Below are 20,910 nucleotides of genomic sequence, written 5' to 3' on the forward strand. Positions count from 1 at the left end.
TTATAACTAATTAGCAAATACACACACATTATGTATTTATTATATTAACAGCGTTTGTGTAAGTTTCCATATTTTCTGCATAATTAATTTTAATATTTCAACAAAGTACCTGTGTTTGAAACCAACACATCATGAGTTGTTTTTAATATATTTGTTCCACATTAACGCATATTTGTGATTATTGAACGCATAATCCTTTTGTTTAGCACATTAACAGTTATGCAGTTGGCTAAGACTAATATAGGACATCAGCAGCCTAAGAAGCATAAGAAAAGCAGTAATGGGAATTGGTGTGCTGTCGGTTTTTGTACACATGCTACTTCTACCATTTCTAGAACAACTAATTCTCAACAATAATAGTATTATTATTTTCTTCTTCTTGGCAGCATGAACCGTTTTAACTGCAAGCCTTTTGCATTCTAGACAGATGGGGGTAACCTTCTCTTCATCTCTGCCTAGCTCGTAAAGCCTCATGTAAACCCCTATGCATTATTTGAACGATATCCTTTATCGCGCAGCATCTCTTTTCAGTGAGTTTGGTGATTTTTAAATAAACCCTCCCATTATTTTATTATTAATGAGGTGGTTTGCATTTGGACGACTAAATTCTCTCTCTAAAATAAACTCTCATGTAAACGTGGAAGCAGAACTGTCATGACCAAAAAAGCGCGAGAGATCTGTTGTCACGCGTTTCAGTTTTTGTTTGTAAACTGCCCCACTTAAAGGGATTCCAGCACTCAGCTTTGCCTCGGCAATATACTGGATGATGGCCTCTGGCCATGCACCAATTTTGAAAATATTTCCATTTGTAGGCGTACAACGCTGTTGTGGAAGAAGCCCAAGCATTCTGCAGTTTACCGACTACTGTGTCTGAGAGCCCTAAGGCGGACAGACGGTCCCGTTCAGGGGCCAGACCCACAGCTGGAGTCTGCCCGGTTCTGGGTGCTTTTTGCCTGTCTGAGGAGATCCATGCACAGTTGGATCTCCCAGGGCTGGCCTCGCAGCAACTGGCAGAGGTTTGAAAACGAGATTCTCCTGGGCCACCAGGAGAACTGACGCCTGGTCTCTCCTGACGTTCTCAAGGAAGGCAGGGAGTAGTGGTATAGGCAGGAAAGTGTAAAAAAGTGCTTTGGCCGATTCATGCGCTTGGGCGTCAACCCCTAGTGGACATCTGCAGCTGCGGAGGGAAAACCACAGTGGGCAATGGGTTGTCTCTGCCGTGGCAAAAGGATCGACCTGGACTTCCCAGAAGTGCTCCCAAATGCGCTGCATCACCTGCGAGTGCAGTCGCCATTCTGACGGGTGAGGACCCTCCCTGGAGAGGAGGTCCGCCACCCCAATTCACCACTCCTGGGAGGTGTACAGCCCGGAGGGGCAGGGGGTGTAACCCAGGGGACCGAAGCCCTCCCTGGTGGTTCACGTACTGACTACTGACACATTGTCTGTGCGGACAAGAACATGTTGGTTGTGGAGCACAGGGAGGAAATGTTGCAGCGCGAGATGAACCGCTTTCAACTCTAGCGCATTTATATGCAGGGATGTCCAGCGACCCAACCAGAATCCATGGACTCCTCTGCCTGCCCAGACCACCCCCCAACCGGAGTTGGCTACATCTGTTGTCACCACTTGACAATTGAAGATCACTCCCATTCTTATGCCTTCGCTTAGGTAAGGGGTTTGCCTCCGCCAGCGTAGCACTTTCCAACATAGGCGAGACACTGTCAGCTGACGGTGTCTATCGCGTTTGGGGTGTAGCCGAAAGGCATTGAGTCATGCCTGGAGCGGGCGCATGTGAAGCACCCCCAGTTGGATGGCTGACGAAGCTGCCACCATCAGACTCAGTAATTTTTGGCACAACACCAATTGCACTGTGGACCCTAGTTGAAACAGGGACAGACAATTGCAAATGGCAGCTACTCTGTTGTCCGACAGATAGGCTTGCATCATGAGGGAATCCAGCCGGAGACCCAAGTAGACCGTACTCTGCACCGGTTAATTGGCTTTTCGCATCGTTGAGGGTGAGACCCAGCCTCGACAGATGCTCTGTCACAATCGCTATGTGGACCACTGCCCCCTCCTGGGACTGGGAACAAATCAACTAGTCGTCCAGGTAGTTCATCACCCTGATCCCTTGCAGCTGCAAGGGAGCTAGGATGGCATCCTTGCACTTTGAGAATGTGCGGGGGGCTCAGGAGAAGCCGAATGGCAGCACGAAAAACTGGAAGACGCTTCCCTGAAATGCGAAGCAGAGATATTTCTGGACAAATAGGAACGTGAAAATACGCGTCCTTCAGGTCCACTGTTGTAAACCAGTTGCCCGGCTGGACAGACTGGAGGATGTAGCGATGTGTGACCATCTGGAACCTCCTCTCCCTCAAAAACATTGAGGTGTCTCAGGTCTAGGATGGTGCGAAGACCTGGAGAGGGTTGTTCACAGATGTGACCGTGATCCATCGAAAGGGAGGAGGTCCCAAGTGGGACTGCAGTGTGTAGCCGGTGTGTACGGTGTCGAGCACACAGGAGTCTGAGGTGCAATTGCGCCAGTATTGCAGATGGTGTTGTGTGTACGGGTGGGTCTGAGGCTGCAAGCCTTCAGGGCCCCTGCTTGGGCTGCCAGGGCCCCACGTCTGGCGTTCCCCCATCCTTGTTGCTGGCTCCTTGCCGCGGAGGCCTCAAGTTGCCCCGTGGTGATGTAGGGACCGGGATAGTCCGGGTTACCATGATAACTGCCGGACACCATCGCTTCCCCTTTCCCCGTTCCGAGGCAAGGGAGGGGAGCATCGCAGCCACCTGTTGGGACGCTTCTCACTCTCTGTGAGAGCATTGCAAGATCTCCTCTACCGCTGGTCCAAAGGTATGGCCAGGGGAGATATGCGCATCTAGTAATGCAGACTTGTCCACATCCGGGAACTTCGCTTGAGACAGCCACAGCTGTGTTAATGAAAGGTAAACTCCAATTTTAAAAGAACTTTGCTCACAGAAACAGGCACAAACGTCACATTTAAACAAAGAAAGGTAAGTCTTCGGGTATTCTTAGTATTATAGTGTTTATGTGTTTATTTTTCAGTGAGTTGTACTATTTATTGTGTGGTCCGCCGAGATTTTGAGAACCACTGCTCCAAATAATATCTAAGAACAAGAAAAGTATAAGTATTCTGAAAGTTTCTCGAATATTCCTTGGGATTTTATACTTGTGGACACAGCCGGAGAGAAAGGGATGCTTTACCTTATAAGGGCACTGGAGGCTCAGCATATTTATAGCAGCCTTTGTTCTCAGCAATTATTAGAGTCTGTTTTATATCTGAGTGGGAGCTGATCCACGTCTGGGCACTCAGACCATATATTTGTTTTTCATGTAAGATAGTGTAGTCATTTGCAATACTACATTATTGCCAGTTCTGGTTCTGAAACATTTAAATACTGTAATGTAGGGTTCCTATTTTTTTTCAGTGTTTATTTGTTTGTCATTTTGGTATTGTTTTATTTATTTCTAAATTCTACAGTAGTAACAACTTGTAATTGTATGCTTCTAATAATAAAAACAGTTTAAACTACTACAACTGAAACATTTATCTGTGTTTTTAACTTTTACAATAGCCAGGTTGAGTACACAAACCACTTTTCACTTTCAGACCCACAATCCCACAATGTAGGCAAAATGACCAGCACTGCTTATTCTATTCTGCAGATCGACTTCTAGTCAAAATGTTTAGTATTACTACATATGCTACAATAGTGTTCCTTTTTGAACCCTGAAATCAAAACACCTAATGATACATATACAATATACCTTTAACACTGCACAATAAGGGAGCAGTGAAAATGGTACAGTGCTGAACAATATATTTTAAACCTTAGACTCTGCACCTTTAAAAGCAGAGATTAGTTCATAAGTGGGAGGGAGAAGAGCAATAAAGGAGTTCAGAGAGAACAAAGAAGGAATGGGCTGCATTGTTGTAGACACAGTTACTTGTTTAAAAATAGTCTATAACAGAAAATGTCTGCATGTCCTTCTGAACAGTTGGAGGGAGGGAGAGGGAGCCTCAGGACTGTAGTCTCTTAGCAGGAGCTCTGAGGGATACTGGTATGAAAACAGACAAGTAAACACAAGTGCTGCCGTGATTCCCCTCATGAAATCAGACTGCTATTGGTACCAATCTTTCCTGTGGTTCTGAGCGGCAAGTACTGAGTAAGTTTTATGGTCCTATAGAATTCTTTACTGCCAACATGTTGCTTTAGTTTGACATGCTTGATAAAAAGCTGAGATATGAGGCTGGTTGTAGGCACTGGAAAGCACAAACTCTATCAAAAGATCCTTGCTGAGTTTTTAGCTTTTTTATGTATTTATTTTTTACTGGATTTTAAGCAGGTAATACTGAAAGATTTCTGTTTGCTCTGGGCAAATGAAACTATTATTATGATTTGGGACTCTGCTAGATACTGTGAGTTAGCCAAAGGCTAATGGATTCAAATTAAGTTCTGCTAATGTTTTGACAGCTGTGTGTTTTAGGAATAGTACCAAAGATGTTCCGAGCTAATGAAAGAAGGGATTATATTTTATCAAGGGACAATGTGATGTAGTAGTTGCTCTAATAATAGTTCCCTAATTTTTATTATTTTTTGTAATATTTGATTATAGAAATCTGTTATTTATATGTATATAATAAGTAGAACAGAAAACAACATATTTTACCTTCAGGTTAGAGAGAGATCAACAGATCAAAGATTTTATTTTATTTCCACACCCACACATTATATATATATATAATTTAGTATTTTTGTATTTTTTTATTTTGCCTAATACCATTGCCTCGCTTCTGCTGCAAATGTATAAAAATTTATTAAAAAACTTAATCTGAATTTTTGGTGCCACTGAAATAAATGCTTTATTAAGTTGGAGCCCATAAATCTGCAGTTTATTGGAAAGTATTGTAGCTTCTCTGTGACTGAATATCAGTGGTCATTAAAATACAATCTTGCAGGAGAATTTGTAAATCTGCAATACTTGCAGTTTATCCATTTGGTCACACTTTATAGGGCACTTTTTTAGTTTACATTTAACAACTAGCTTATTAACATGTTAACAGTGTGTTTATTTTGTGTTACTTGTTAGTTTATATATATATATATATATATATATATATATATATATATATATATATATATATATATACAGTATATATATATATATATATATATATATACAGTATATATATATATATATATAGATAGATAGATAGATAGATAGATAGATAGATAGCTAGAGTAATAGATGGGCTTCAGTGAGTTACAGGAAAATAATTCCCATCTAGGGTTTCTGTGACATCATAAATTATAAACTGTCACAGAAACCCGAGATGGAATTGTTTTCCTGTAACTCACGGAAAAGGCCCATCTGTTATTTTTTATAATACATGGATACCCTTGTGATGCTAATATTAAAGGAGATGAGGTTCAGCAGTACATTTGTTTTTTTTTAAAATGTAGTGTTTCAGTGCTGTAAGACGTTCTATGTCGTTATCTGTTAGTGCTTCAGCTTTATTTGGATGATTGGATCAACATACTGAACCTTTAGTAGGGATTTGATTTTTGCTTAATCTTTTTTTAATTGTTCACTAATAGGGATCTGTGGCAAAGTGCCCGCCCCTGTGTGTATTGTACTTGTTATATGTTGTATGTATGGTGCGTATGTTAATGTTGGTGTATAGATTGGTACACGGGATATAAACAGGTCTGTGTTTCACGTGTGTTTAAATTGTATATTTGTATTTAGGCACGGGATTGCACATCACGCACGTGCATTTAAAATATAATATGTGAACACGGGGTTTCACGTAATGAATTCACGTGCTGGGATTCAAGTGAGTAATTAATTAGTAATTGAATCCCAGCACAACAGTATATATAGATGCACGTTTCTGTCACTCGGGGTTGGGTGTTCGGAAGAGGAGAACGGGTGAGAGAGAGAGGAGAGTTAAAATAAGTAAAAACGTGCAAGAGAAGTGTTTTGTTTGTACTCACCGTGTTTGTTTGTCTGTCCGTGCACCGTTTGTTTAGTGTTAGTCGTTTTGTATGTCTGTTTATTTTGGCGCAAGTGCCGTGTCCTGTTTCGTGCTGTTTTGAAACCTTTTATTTGTTAATAAACGCTGAGTGCAGCCATTGCACTCAGCGCATCACAACCACTGTCTGTGTTTGAATTCCTTTCTGGTCTGACGCAACCCACTCTGGCCGTCTTTGTGACAGGATCCAAACATTAACTACCTATTAGCAAAACATGAACATTAAATAATACTGTACAGTAGAAAACAAAGAACAAAATAATGGAGAGAAATAATGCAGTTCTGTACAAAAATAGCTTAATGAAAGCAACCATTTCCACTTCGTTAAATTCAATGAACCAATTGATTTCATACTGGCGAACTGAAGCGCACCGCACTTATTCCAAAGGTGTCTTAAAGTCGCATCGTAGACAAATGATGACATGGTTATTATAAAGAAAAACTGAATTATTTGAGTCCAGTAGGCCTACACAGCGCAGTTAGCGAGTGTCAAAACAAGATACACAGCTGAACAAGTTTTAATCTCATTTAACCATAATTTATGTCTCCTTTATTGTAAATAATAATAATAATAATAATACATCTGAATTTAAAATGTTTTTTAGTCTTTAGGGACTGTTTTTACCCCTAAGACCATGATCTATCCGCCACACTACAAGTCACCAGGGCTATCTCCGTTTTCAGAAGCCGTAGTGCTAAGGACAGATCAGCGAGCAGATTCCCCAGGTAGAAGCACGATTTTCAGTCATTTAAAAAATAGAGCTCCGTGCTGCTGTTGGGAGTTGGGCTACGATACATTTTACACCTCAATTTCTATTAAGCCGACCTACAAGAACACGATTCACAGCATCCCCATTTAGTTAAAAAACCTGTCACTGCCAATTATTGAAATAGTCATTGTATTGTTGTTTTATTTCTGTTTAGATTTGCCTGAATGAATAAGAGGATCAAAATTAATTGCTTAGATGAAACTAATAATAGAAGTCTGCGTTCACGTTAATATTTATGCAAACAAGGATTGATTTCCATGGTTTTTTATTTAGTTTAGTAATACGCTGTAATATGTGTATAAATAAATAAATACATACATAAATTACTTAAAATGCAACACGTGTTTAGCTAAATCACAATAGATGTATTTTAAATTCAGTTTGCCTTAGGCCTATATTACACAGGATTTTTATTTATTTATTTTTTTTTTTATAAATTTAGTCGTCGCCATTTTTTACCCCGGTTTTTCTCCCCAACACCCCCGCTGACTCGGGAAACGGCGACTGGAATAAGTGTCCACCGAAACGTGCTCCTGCCAATCTGTCGTTTTTCCACAGTGAGGCCACCAGATTTATAGTGCCGGAGGACAACACAGATCTGGCAGCATGATAGCGCCCTATCGGCCACAGGGGTCTCTGACGTGCGGTGAACCGTGGATTGCCCTGCTGACCTAAGCCATCACTACCTCACTAAAAGAGCATCGAGGCGAACTTAATTGTTTCAGGCGGCGCTTTTACTCGGGTACTTAATTGGATTTGTGCTTGAATTGAGTTTGGCACGCCTCTAGAGCATCCGTCTGAAACTGGCCTAACATGTTAGTCATCTCCAGCACAGACAACATGCTGACCTTGGAACAATGAACTCGCCTTGTATGCCTTTATTATTCCAACAAGAGCAAGTGTAACTGAAGCAAAAGGAAGCTCTGCATGATGGAAGGAAGCACCTCCTACAGTATACAGAGAGCAACTACTGTGTCTAGCACTGTGCATATCCAAGTTTCTTTCAGTATTAAATAGTAATAAATAAATGCTAGAATATATAAGGTAGTCCCTGCTTAAACATTAGATACATAGTGCAATTAAAATGCTTTAAAAAAAAAATGTAAAGATTTTTTTTTATATAAGATTACAGCTTGTAACCCTTTATTGTGCCAATTTGCGGATTTTATTTTCTATAGTAAAAGCAGAATAGTTCCTAGTAATTTCCTTTCAGCCGTAAAAGCTAATTTGTGTTTCATTTGCTTCTGCTCAGCCAAGAATGTTGTCCCTCTGGTGATTGTAATGAATCATTCCCTTGGCTCTGTGTCTTGCCATAAACAGTCATTTAAACTACAGTACACTTGTATTAAACACCATCTGGATAAAGCAAGCACCTTTTTGTAGTTGGTAAAATGGGAAGCAAGTAACCTATTGTACCACAAGCCAGCACAGGTTTTTAAACAATTTGGTAGGCCAGAGTGTGTGTATTTCCCATGTTAAATGACCTGCATATATATATTTATACAGTTCTAATCACAATGACATCTGATATACAGAGATGGGTATCTCTGCAGCATTGGAGCACGGCACCTCACACACAGCAGCTGACGCATGGTCGCATTTTTAAGCAGAGCATGCTGTGTAGGTAGGGTTTACAATGAAGGCTTAATTTAGAAAACACATTTCATGAAAGTATATTTCTTTTTTTTTTTTCTCGGGGAGAAGTTCAGTATACATTTCAGTATACATACTCACAAATGTATGCTGAACTTATGACAAACTGAAAACAGTCTACAGAGATTGAAAAGCAACGGGGATACAAAGGAAGTCTCCCAAAGTCAACATCATCTATAATCTCTGTAGGAGTGTGTTTTCTTTTTATTCTACAAAGGGTTGTTTACCTAATTATCTAATTTACATAAACAATTCACCAATAGTATATGAATGTGTTACAGTTCACCCTTTCCAGCCCGGCTACCCGGTCATGGTAAATAGGGGCTTGTTTCAAGTTTCTCTTTTTTTGTGGTACAGTAGAATACATGTGTCCCATTTTAACAACGTGTTTGGAAATTTGACACCCACTTGGTCATCAAAAATGTTTTTGTTTTTTGTTTTGTTTTTTACAAAAACTACATGTTCTTTGTCATTTCATAAAATAGTACTACGTTCTACATTTAATAAAAGGTAAATATTATATAAAATAAAACAAATAATTGGGACTTGAATTTTTATTTTACTTCACTGTACCTGCCTTTAAATCTTATTTAGTATGAAGTTGTCTCTGCATCCTAATTAAGAAAAATAATAATAATAATTGTCATTTAAGATTAAGATTATTTTTGTGTTGTTTTTTGTCAACACATCTATCCTATTGGATGCTAATTTAGGGAACTAATCGTCTCCATTTTAATTAAATATTAGACAATGAAACCGGGCTCAATCAGAATATGAAGGTGAAAACCATTGAGCTTCATGTGTAATCCATGACTTATTCTGACTTTTATTAAGAAAACGGATTGTCTGAAAATAAGTTATAGCATCAAAAATAAAACCCTACAAATAATATTAAATAAAAAGATATCCCCTTTTCCTCGATGTTAATCACGTACCAAAACTCAATTTGAAAAAATATATGTACCATATGAATCAACAAGAGGGGTATTATGATGACATTTGAGACTGAATGTATGATAGGATATTTACATATGTATGGTAGAATAGGGCAGTCTTTATTTTGCTGAAAACAGATATTTGTATCCTTGGATTACAACCCTAAATATTATACCTTGTATGAAAAAACAAGCTACTGGTGTTTCAAGTAAAAAACAAACAAACAAAAAATACTTGTGAGCTACTGCGCATGTGCGCGTGGCTGTGGAGCTACTGCACATGTGCGTGTGGCCGTGTGTCAGCTGCCGTGTGTGAGCTGCCATGCTCCAGCGCTGCAGAGATAGTCTTATCGGATCTACATACAGTACCGCTAAAGAGACTCACATGTATGGAGAGCCATTTGTGCCAAAACTATCCGGCCGTTAATTTGTCAATTTGTTTGTCAATTTGTTTGTCAATTCGTGAATTGGTCAATTTGTCCAGCAGTTCGCCCATAAATTTGTCAATTCATAAAGTAATTCATAAACGTATTTGTTAATTCATCTAATAACTCATTAATTAATTTGTCAATTCATTAATACGAAAGGCTGTACGGACCTGCAAATTTCCAATCAACCAGACAAACTTCCCAACAACCAGATAAACTTCCAACTGTCAATCTCGCACTTTGCCGAAAACACTGCAACCTTTCTAGCCAATGGGAGGTGTGGAAGCGACATCTTGTGAGAAGTACGAGTGGACAAGTACAACGCAGTTAGAAGCAGAGAGGAGGAATTACATCTTTAAATTTGGAGTTGCTTTAATCAGAAAACATTGCATCTTAAAGCCTTGCAGCTGCGTGTTTCTGATAAACTGAAACTCGGAGCAGCTGATTCAAATCCCGCGGCGTTCTGGGACACGGAGGAGGGGCGAAGCGACATCGTGTGAGAAGTACGAGTGGACAAGTACAACGCAGTTAGAAGCAGTTGAAAACAGGTTGACAGCTGCAGAAGCTACACTAAACTAAAAAAAAAATGGGCTTCAAGCCAGTAATCTGTGACAACTGCATGATGTGGGAAATCCGAGAAAACCCAACAGAGCTCAACCAAGTTTGTGTAAAGTGCCGCAAGATCCAGGACTTGCTTCAGCGATTAAGCCTGCTAGAAAAGGGGCTGGAGGAAATGAGACAGCAACAGGAGCTTGAGGAGCTGACACACCCACAATTCATGGAAGTCTGCACCCCTAGCAGACTGAAAGCCACCACGGAGATGGAAGAGAGTCCAAACAGCTGGGTTCAGATAGGCAGAAGCAGGGAAAAAAAGAAACTTCGTCAAACCCAACCACCAGAAATCCAGACATCCAACAAATTTGAGCCACTTCAACATTTAGATGACCAAAACCAACATCAAGAGAATGAAAGAAACAACACCCAGGACCCTATAAACAGTGCTGGCCAGGCAGCAAAAAGAAGGGAGGTCATGATTGTTGGGGACTCAATATTGAGAAACACAGCAAGTTCAGTTTGCAGTTTGGACACCCTTAATACAACAGTGTGCTGCCTTCCAGGAGCCTCTGTCAAGCACATCACTGAGAATGTGGACAGGCTCCTAGAACGAACAGGAGACGACCCGGTAGTAGTCGTCCACATCAGTACAAACAACATTGGAAGAGACAGGCCAAGATCCCTGCAAAACAAATTCAGAGAGCTAGGAAGGAAATTAAAAGACAAGACCAAAACTGTGGTATTTTCTGGGATACTGCCGGCGCCTTGCAAAGGACCATATGGACAGCTGGAAATACAAAATCAAAATGCATGGCTGAAATCGTGGTGCACACAGGAAGGCTTCACCTTTCTTGAACATTGGAGCACTTTCTACAACAAGGACTATCTATACAGGTGGGACGGACTGCACTTAAACAGAAAGGGAACCAATCTACTCGGAGAAAGGATCCTTCAGGCGGTACAGAAGCATTTAAACTAGAAAGGAAGGGGGGAGAAAACAAAAAAACAGAAGGGAGACCACATCTAAACAAGGGCAACAACTCAGGTAAGACCACTATTAAATGTATTTATCATAATGCTAGAAGTCTCAGAAACAAAATGTTAGAACTTGAAGCTACTGCACTAACAAGTAACTACGATGTGATAGGTGTTACAGAAACTTGGTTGTCTGAGAGTGATGGAGACGAATATAATATTAGTGGGTACACACTATATAGGAAAGACAGGCAGGACAGAAGAGGCGGAGGGGTAGCGCTATACATAAGAAATAGTCTTCAAGCCCAGGTGTTAAATTTGGACAAAGAAAACAATGCAGAATCAATATGGGTCAGAATAATGGACACAAATTCAAAGGGCATAATAATAGGAGCATGCTATAGACCGCCAAATTCAGACGCTGAGCAAAATAATCTGTTGTACAATGACATTCGAAATGCGTGTAGAAAAGGAGAAGCCATACTAATGGGGAGGATTTCAACTTCCCCTGTATAAAATGGGGAAAACCCGATGGGGGGCACGACGGACGAAATTGAAATGGTGGAAATGACAAATGACTGCTTCCTAACGCAATTTGTCAAGGCACCGACTAGAGGGGAGGCATGCTTTGATTTAGTCTCTTCAAATAATGACGACAGAATAACTAAAACAGAGGTCAGAGAGCCATTGGCAAACTCAGACCACAACATGGTCTCATTTGAAATATTTTTTAAAACCCCAAAAGTAATGACTAAAGCTAAGGTTTACAATTTTAGAAAAGCAAACTATGAAGGTATGAAACAGAGACTAACAGAAGTAGATTGGAGTAAGATAGAGAAAACATCCACAAAAAAGGATGGCTGTTTTTTAAAAATGTAGTACTAGAGGCACAAAACAATTACATCCCAAAAGTAGACAAATCTAAATCTAAAACAAAATGGCCAAAATGGTTTAATAGATCAATTAAAAAAAATATTCAGTGAAAAAAGGCACTTTACAGAGCGTTTAAAAGGGACCAAAAACAAAGCACACAGAAAGAGTACTTGGAACTGCAAACACAAGTCAAAAGGAAGTTAGAAAGGCCAAGAGAGAGATAGAAATCAATATTGCTAAGGGGGCTAAAACCAATTCCAAAATATTTTTCCAATATTATAACAGCAAGAGAACATTCAAAGAGGAGGTTAAATGTCTAAGAGACACAAATGGCAAAATCATAGATGAAGAAAAAAAAATAGCAAATATATTAAATGATTACTTTTCACAGGTTTTTACAAAGGAGGACACGGACAACATGCCCCACATGTCGACCTGTTCCTATCCAATTTTAAATAACTTTAGCATAACAGAGGCAGAAGTGTTAAAGGGACTAGGAGCTCTTAAAATAAACAAATCCCCTGTGCCAGATGAGATCCTCCCAATAGTACTCAAAGAAATGAAAGAAGTTATTTACAAACCGCTAACCAAGATCATGCAACAGTCTCTTGACACAGGGGTTGTACCGACAGACTGGAAAATAGCAAACGTAATACCGATCCACAAAAAGGGAGACAAAACTGAACCAGGTAACTACAGACCAGTAAGCCTGACTTCTATTATATGTAAACTTATGGAAACTATAATAAGATCCAAAATGGAAAATTACCTATATGGTAACAATATCCTGGGAGACAGCCAGCATGGTTTTAGGAAAGGGAGATCATGTCTAACTAACCTACTTGACTTTTTTGAGGATGCAACATTGAAAATGGATAACTGCAAAGCATACGACATGGTCTATTTAGATTTCCAGAAAGCTTTTGACAAAGTCCCGCAAAAAAGATTAATTCTCAAACTGAACGCAGTAGGGATTCAAGGAAATGCATGCACATGGATTAGGGAGTGGTTAACAGGTAGAAAACAGAAAGTACTGATTAGAGGAGAAACCTCAAAATGGAGTGAGGTAACCAGTGGTGTACCACAGGGATCAGTATTAGGTCCTCTGCTATTCCTAATCTACATTAGTGATTTAGATTCTGGTATAATAAGCAAACTCGTTAAATTTGCAGACGACACAAAAATAGGAGGAGTGGCAAATACTGTTGCAGCAGCAAAGGTCATTCAAAGTGATCTAGATAGCATTCAGAATTGGGCAGACACATGGCAAATGACATTTAATAAAGAAAAGTGTAAAGTACTGCATGCGGGCAATAAAAGTGTGCATTATAAATATCATATGGGAGATACTGAAATTGAAGGAGGGAACTATGAAAAAGACCTTCATCTAGACAATGTGGGGAAGCTATAAAAAAGGCTAACAAGATGCTCGGATATATTGTGAGAAGTGTTGAATTTAAATCAAGGGAAGTAATGTTAAAACTCTACAATGCATTAGTAAGACCTCACCTAGAATATTGTGTTCAGTTCTGGTCACCTCGTTACAAAAAGGATATTGCTGCTCTAGAAAGAGTGCAAAGAAGAGCAACCAGAATTATCCCGGGTTTAAAAGGCCTGTCGTATGCAGACAGGCTAAAAGAATTGAATCTCTTCAGTCTTGAACAAAGAAGACTACGCGGCGATCTGATTCAAACATTCAAAATCTTAAAAGGTATAGACAATGTCAACCCAGCGGACTTCTTTGACTTGAAAAAAGAAACAAGGACCAGGGGTCATAAATGGAGATTAGATAAAGGGGCATTCAGAACAGAAAATAGGAGGCACTTTTTTACACAGAGAATTCTGGGATCAATAAGCTACTAACAACCAAATACAAGCAAGATGGGCTGAATGGCCTCCTCTCGTTTGTAAAATCAATGAAAATCGAGCCTCACTCAAAACTGCTTCAGCCAATAATATTTAGAAGGGTGTTTCAAAAGATATTGTATTTAAGAAGATACTCGACTCCACTGATTTTCAATGGAGACTTCCGTCTCACTGCGCGCAAAGCATTGTGGTATATAGGGAGTTAGGCAAAAAAATTCTATGGAGAGTCAATGCACGCGTATGAAATGTTGTGTATTTTATTTGTTGATTTAAAAATAAATAAATACATTTTGTTTGTTGAAAAAAAAACTGCATGTCTTTGTCTTGTGTGTGCCCCTACACTGATCACAGTGTAGGTGGTTGTCTGTTTGTTTGTCTTTTGTGTACCCCTGCGCTGGTAACTGTTTGCAGTGCAGGGGTGTGTCTGTCTGTCTTTGCGTGTGTGTGTGTTTTGTTTGTCTATTGTCCCCAAAGCAATGGGCAAAGGCGGCTGCGACCAACGCAGCCCCCCCCCATTTAAAAACATCACCAGGAGGCACGGGGTCAGGTGCCTCCTAAGAGACTCCCTCTCGATCAAGGCCTTCGTCAATGCCATGGCGAAGGCGGTGGGGCCAGCAGCGATCGTGGCGGCCTCCAAGATGTATGGGAAAGCGGTGTTTTTCCTGAAATCCTGCTCACGTCCCATCTGCAAGCCCTGGGGGAGTTTAAGACGGCCATTCACCCCATCCCCCTGGGCTGCAAAGACTAGGCCCTCCACCACGTGCTGTCTTTCCGCCGCCAGGTGACTATTCACCTGGCCGGTCGGGAAACAGTGGAGGGCAGCTTCGTGGTCCCCTTTTTTGGTCCCCTTTTTTGGTCCCCTTCGTGGTCCCCTTTTTTTCTTTGGAGGAGGCGCGGTGCTATCACTGTAAGGAGCTGAGGCACCAGAAAAAGAGGTACCCCAAGCTCCAGCAGGGCGCAAAGCCATCTGCGCCAGCACTGCACCCCTCCGAATCCACCTCCCCCCGGGGCCCTCTAAGGGGCCCGCAGGTGGGAGCAAAAAGACATCCGCACCCCTCCCGACAACATCCGAGGTGGGGAAGGGAGAGGAGGTCCCCGAGGTGACCGGACCCTCTGCGCTACCCAAAAGTGCGTGGCGGGAGAAGGTCGCCGAATGGCCCACCCCCCGAAAGAAGGTGGCCAAGTCCTCTGGGGAGGCCAAGCAGGGGGCGACGAAGCCCACTGCTGCACCATCTGGTGGTGGGTCAGGGGGAGTCCCTGAAAAGGAGACTCCCTCACCAGAACCCCCTGCGAGGGCATCAGTCCCCAGTGGGAGGCCCTGTACTCCCCACTGGTCTCCAGAGGAGCTGGGGACTTGGGATGGAGGGTGCTGCACAGAGCACTCGAGTCAGGAGAGATCCTGTGTCACTTTACCGACTCGGATGCCGCATGCCCTTTCTTCGGTCAGACCGAGTCGGTGGCACATATTTATTTTTTGTGCGCCAGGCAGCAGCCGTTCTTTCTGTTCCTGAAGAACCTCCTGCTGCAGTTCTGGCTGCACTTTCCTCCCACCCTCCTCATTTTTGTGCACCCAGTTCGTGGCTCCACCGGGAAGAGAGACCTCCTGGTGAACTGCTTCTGGCTCTTGGAAAACTTGCATCTACAAGACCAGGAAGCGTAAGATCACCAGGGAGGGTCTCTTTGACTGTGGGGCCATGTTCAGGGCCCTAGTACGGTCCCAGGTTAATTTAGAGCACGTACACGCGTAGTCCACTGGCGACATGACAGCTTTTGTCGACCAGTAGGCTCTAGGGGGCTTGCTCTGTACACACCCCCCCCCCCCGTTTGTTTTGAACATTTAATTTGCAGTCTTTTTGACTGGTTTTATTATTTAAACTTAGTTAAGGTATAATAATATGAGGCTAAAAGTCTGGTTAGTTCTGCTTAACAACATGCATTTATACAAACATTAATAACAGGCTATATGAGAGGTTTACATTTGCAGCGTCTTTTACGTTCTTTCTTGTGTGTGCATGTAAACCAAGCCATTGAATTGCGATATTTAAGTTTAGTTTCTACAACTGCTTTAAGCATACACCTCATCATGAAAGCAAGGTTTGGATTACAAACCAGATCAGACTGTTCGGATTAACTAACAAGAGTCTGTTGTAAACATTTAGTGAGATGTGGCGACCCTCTTCTAGATTCTCAATGCTATTTACTCCAAAATGTCATTAGCCCCATTTATTTTAATTAAAACCAACTCCACTATTTTATTTTGGTGCTTGTGAGTATGCTGAAGTTGTTTCTTATTCATTTTAGAATTCTAAATTGTGTTTTTTTTTTTCCTTTCAGACAAACATCATGCTAATGATGATTTAGTGTAAATAGCTTTCCAAATGTAGCCCTATATTATGGTGTGGACATTAACATTACTGCAAATCGAAAGCAGGTCAATTATTTTGAAAAGTTTCCGGGGCAAATCAAGAACCGTTTGGGTGAAAGCTTGGCCTGCAGCCCCTAGGTTGGACGCCCCTTACTTAACGTCTCACTTTGTCCACCATCAGATCCTTCCCAGGAGCAGCGCACCACCCTGAGTGTCCCCCTGGACTTCAGCAGCCCCATCACTTCCGACGAGGAGTACCTCAGCCCGCTGGAGGAAGCTGAGTTTGGAGTTCCATCATTCCGGGAGCCCGACACCATGAGGATACCAGACGCTCCAGAACCCAAGAGCATCATTGAAACACGCTTCAATGAGCCGCCCTCTTTTGAGGTGAGTTACCCCATCCAGACCTCTTGCCCAGTAAATATCTTGCTCTCCTAATAGAAGATGATGCTATTTTTTCATGAGCAATGTGTACCACAAGTGCAGCAATATCACCCAGAAAGAGCTTTATTACAATTCACAGTTTTAATACAGTATATGTTGTTAAGGAAGGGTCCTTATATTTGTTGAGGATTTTTTGAGAATATTACGTATAATGTACAGTACAATTAATAAAATTAAGTAACCTCATTGTTTTCACATTCCTTCGCCTCTAAAGCCACCTTGCACAATTGCACAATGAACAGGTTTTTAATGTTCTTTCAACAAGGAACCCAAATAAAAGCATTACTTTAAAAAGTGAATGCTCCAGTACCTCAGAAATACACACTGAAACTAAGAACCCTACTCATAAGGAAACTAGACAGCAGGGCCTCTAAGCAGGTACTATAAAGGCCTTGGAGAGTGCAATCCTGGATATAGATATTTATTGAACTTACATGTGTTTGTTGCTTTTGACAGGTATCCCTGAGTGATCAGGCAGTGATAGAAGGTCAGGATGTCAGCCTGTCAGTTCGAATTCAAGGAGAACCCAAACCCATGATTTACTGGTAGGGCTTCCTTCAGTTTTTCTGATGTTTCTGATGTCGATCTCAAAGGCTCTGCATACAAAAAAAAAAATCTCTCTATGCCTTTTCCTTTGTACTTGCTTCAAAATAGGGCCCCTGTTTATTTGGAAATTAAAGATGAGTGTAGCATTGGGGGGTGAGGAGACATGGGGCAACATGGTCCAGCAAGCTTAAACAAACTGGGGATTTATTTATTATTAGCCCTGATACAACTGTGAGACATGCCCCCCAACCAGTCCTGGTTTCAGCTACCCCCACGCCGTTATGCTGATCTCAAACTATATACCACCTGGAAGTCTCACTCACCAGATGCAGGCTAGCCTTTACATTTTGTGACAAGACTGCTGTCCCATCCCCATAGCTCTAATGGACTCCCCAAACAGGAACGCCCCATGACCAGGCATTTCTTTCTGTCAAACAGCATTGGAATAAAGAACAGAGGAGCTAGTTGGAGCTTGTATTTATATTGTGTTTTTTTTAGAATGCGAAGCTTAGGCCATTGAAGTCCCCCTATTAACTAAAAGTTGTGGCCTCTCAATTATATGTATGTATAAGGAGCCATACTAATTTAAGAAACTTTGCTATTTAGGGGGTCATACTGCTTTACAACAAATTACACAGCATAAAAGACAGCCTTATAACAAGGAAGCTCTGCGTATAAAGTAAGGTGGGGTTCAGAACAATATAGGGGGCCAAAATAATATCTACACCAGTATTTCTCTGCCTCCAGGCTTAAGAACAGACAGATGATAAAGACTGACAGTCGTCACTGTGTGAATGAAGCAGAGGGCGGCTCATTTGAGCTGAAAATCACTGCAGCCGAGAAGTCAGACGCTGGTGTTTATACCTGCAAAGCAATTAACGAACATGGAACGAAGCAATGTGAGGGAAAACTGGAGCTCAAAGGTAAGGACATTCCCATTGTTTGAAATACGTCTCCCTGGTTTTAAAAGGGGCCTCCTTCCATTCTATTCAGTGTTACCTCAGTCTTTTATTTTATTTTATTATATTATATCAATATATGTTTCATGTTTTGTTGGCAGGCCTCAGTCCCACATTTATCACCATTTGCAACTCTCCCTCATTACAACTCAGCATTACTTCATTTTTCTATCTCATGTTAACATTTTAGAGTCCTATTTTAAAGTAAATTATCAAAGAGGGATAAAATAGTTTTATGAGAACTAGCAAGGAAATACCCGGAACAAAACTTTAACATCTCATTCTGGCACCTAAATTGTTTCATGCTAATATAGTGTTAGGCCACGTTCACAGTTAATTGTCATGTACTATACTTTACAGTTTAACCCTTTGCTGCCCAGTTTCCAATATATTTGACATTGCCAAAATAGGCATTAAATAGGTATACAGAAGGTAGGTCCCTTCACTAAGTCACTAAGTCAGATAGCGAAATAGATAGGTGCACAGTATGTAGGGCATGGTGATCTACTTTTTCATAATAGCATTTTGCATTCACAGCTGTGGCAGGCAATGTAGCGTCAAGAATGAGACTCAGATTGTATGCGTAACGGGATAGCATCAAAAATGAGACTCTGAGGCTATAAACTGCAGTTAAAGCGCGTCTGCACGTGCTTAATAGACACAAACAAAACACGGGAACAAACTAACGGAGGCACAGTGGCCAAAATAAAATGTTAAACAAAGCAATCGGGCTGTCAGGCCTTATATATATAATTTAATGAAGGTCAGTAGAATCTGGACTTTGGACATTATACATAGATACAAACTAGACTAGTATTAACATTCATTTTCACTTCTGTAAATATACACAGTACAGTCGAGGTGTTCTGCTTTGAGAAGTGCACACAATTCAGAATAATTCACTTTGTCTTTGGGGCATTCTTTTTGAGCAGTCTCTTTGTTGAAACATCATAGAAACTGTTAGTTGTGAAAAAGGTTTTGCCACTTACAGTAATGTGATATCAGGTGGATATTTCCAGGTAAACAATAGGAAAGTGAATGAGATAGATGGAAAAAAATATCTAACATCTTCCACCCTCGAATTTAAGTTTAACACATTCTTTATCTGTAATTATTTTGATTAACATACTATTGTTCCTGTAAAATGTAAAAAAATAAAAAATAAATAAATAACTTTTGTAAAAAAAAATATATAGTAAGCTTTCATTTCAATAAGGACCTATGGGTCTTTCTGATTCGCTAAAAGTCAAACAAGGCAAGCATTGGATGTGATTGACATCTCGGTATTTATTACTTTCATCCCAACCATGCATAGTCAGACAGTGTCAATTAAATAAATGGAAAGTTATCACCTTGAGTTACTCTTCAGCCCATTGCACAATTAACAGGCTGTAATGATGTTTCAATGAGAAACCTGATTCAAAATAAATGCATATTTTGTATTAGCCTTGAGTACATTATACATAGAATGTATGATCTGTTGTGGTTCATAAACTTAAATGATTATGAAAGTTATGTCCTTAAAATCCCTATTTTGCCATTTTCGTACTCTTTTTCACCAGAATAATTTGTAAAGCGTTAATTCAGGACAAGGTTTATGGGGTTAAGAAGAAGGGTTTTGGTCATCATGTTGAACCCACCTGCCTTAAACTGTAGAACAATACTGGCTCTACATATATCTGAGCAGAGAGTAAATCCTCTAACGTTAATGTACTTCACAAGTGTCTCCATTTCTGGTCAACAGCCACTTTCAACACAGCAAGCTGTGTTAAGTTTGTAGCTACTCATGTCAAGCAAAGCAGGTGGCTTTGATATTATTTATAGAAACTGCCCAGCACACAGGTTTAACTGTAACTGGACTTAGCAGGTCACTAAAGGTCACTACACACCTTGTTTGGAAGCGGCCTTAACCTAAACATATGCTCAGGTCATTTATTTCAAAACCAGTTTCTAGTAAGTATTGTAATCCTACATCTGACAAAAAGACTGATCCTGCACTGTACATTTTGCTTGGGGAGCTGTGTTGAGCCCTCCCCCCCAATGTCTTAACCTTTAAAGCTAAACTTAGCAGCAGCCGAAAATGTTTATATTGGCTTGTGCATGTTTTTCATGTGAGCTGTATGTGTGTATGAATGTGTATGATGTGTTTACTAAAAGTATCAGATACAACAGGACTTCCATTTTAAAATCCCTGAGAGTACAATTATTTGACATTCTTCTGCTCTGCCTACATATACAGCAGTCTGGGATTTAATGCTCACCCCATTGTGTCATTTGCATATGGATGCACATTGGGTCAATATAAATAGTCGAGATCCCCAAAAAATAGAAAACAGAGGCAATACTATTTAAAGAGAAAACTTTAAGGGTGTTTGCCTAACATGGCAAATTACACAAATGTGTGCTTACACATTATTTAGTTCATAGATTTGTTAATTGCTAGTGGGTGGGTGTTTTCAATACTTTGGGGGAACATTTTGAT

At 40.6% G+C, this 20,910-nt stretch overlaps 1 protein-coding gene across 1 annotated transcript in view; it reads left to right on the forward strand.

The window, feature by feature from the left end:
* LOC117426593 (striated muscle preferentially expressed protein kinase-like) overlaps positions 1 to 20,910 on the forward strand; it is a 154,245-nt gene that overhangs the window by 68,955 nt on the left and 64,380 nt on the right. Inside the window, exons 8-10 of the mRNA XM_059033421.1 lie at positions 16,661 to 16,866; positions 17,380 to 17,468; positions 18,217 to 18,392. Of these exons, the coding sequence (XP_058889404.1) occupies positions 16,661 to 16,866; positions 17,380 to 17,468; positions 18,217 to 18,392 (471 nt within the window). The remainder of the gene's footprint in view (positions 1 to 16,660; positions 16,867 to 17,379; positions 17,469 to 18,216; positions 18,393 to 20,910) is intronic.

This window comes from Acipenser ruthenus, chromosome 11 (genome assembly GCF_902713425.1).
Source record: "Acipenser ruthenus chromosome 11, fAciRut3.2 maternal haplotype, whole genome shotgun sequence".
Taxonomy (NCBI): Eukaryota; Metazoa; Chordata; class Actinopteri; order Acipenseriformes; family Acipenseridae; genus Acipenser; species Acipenser ruthenus.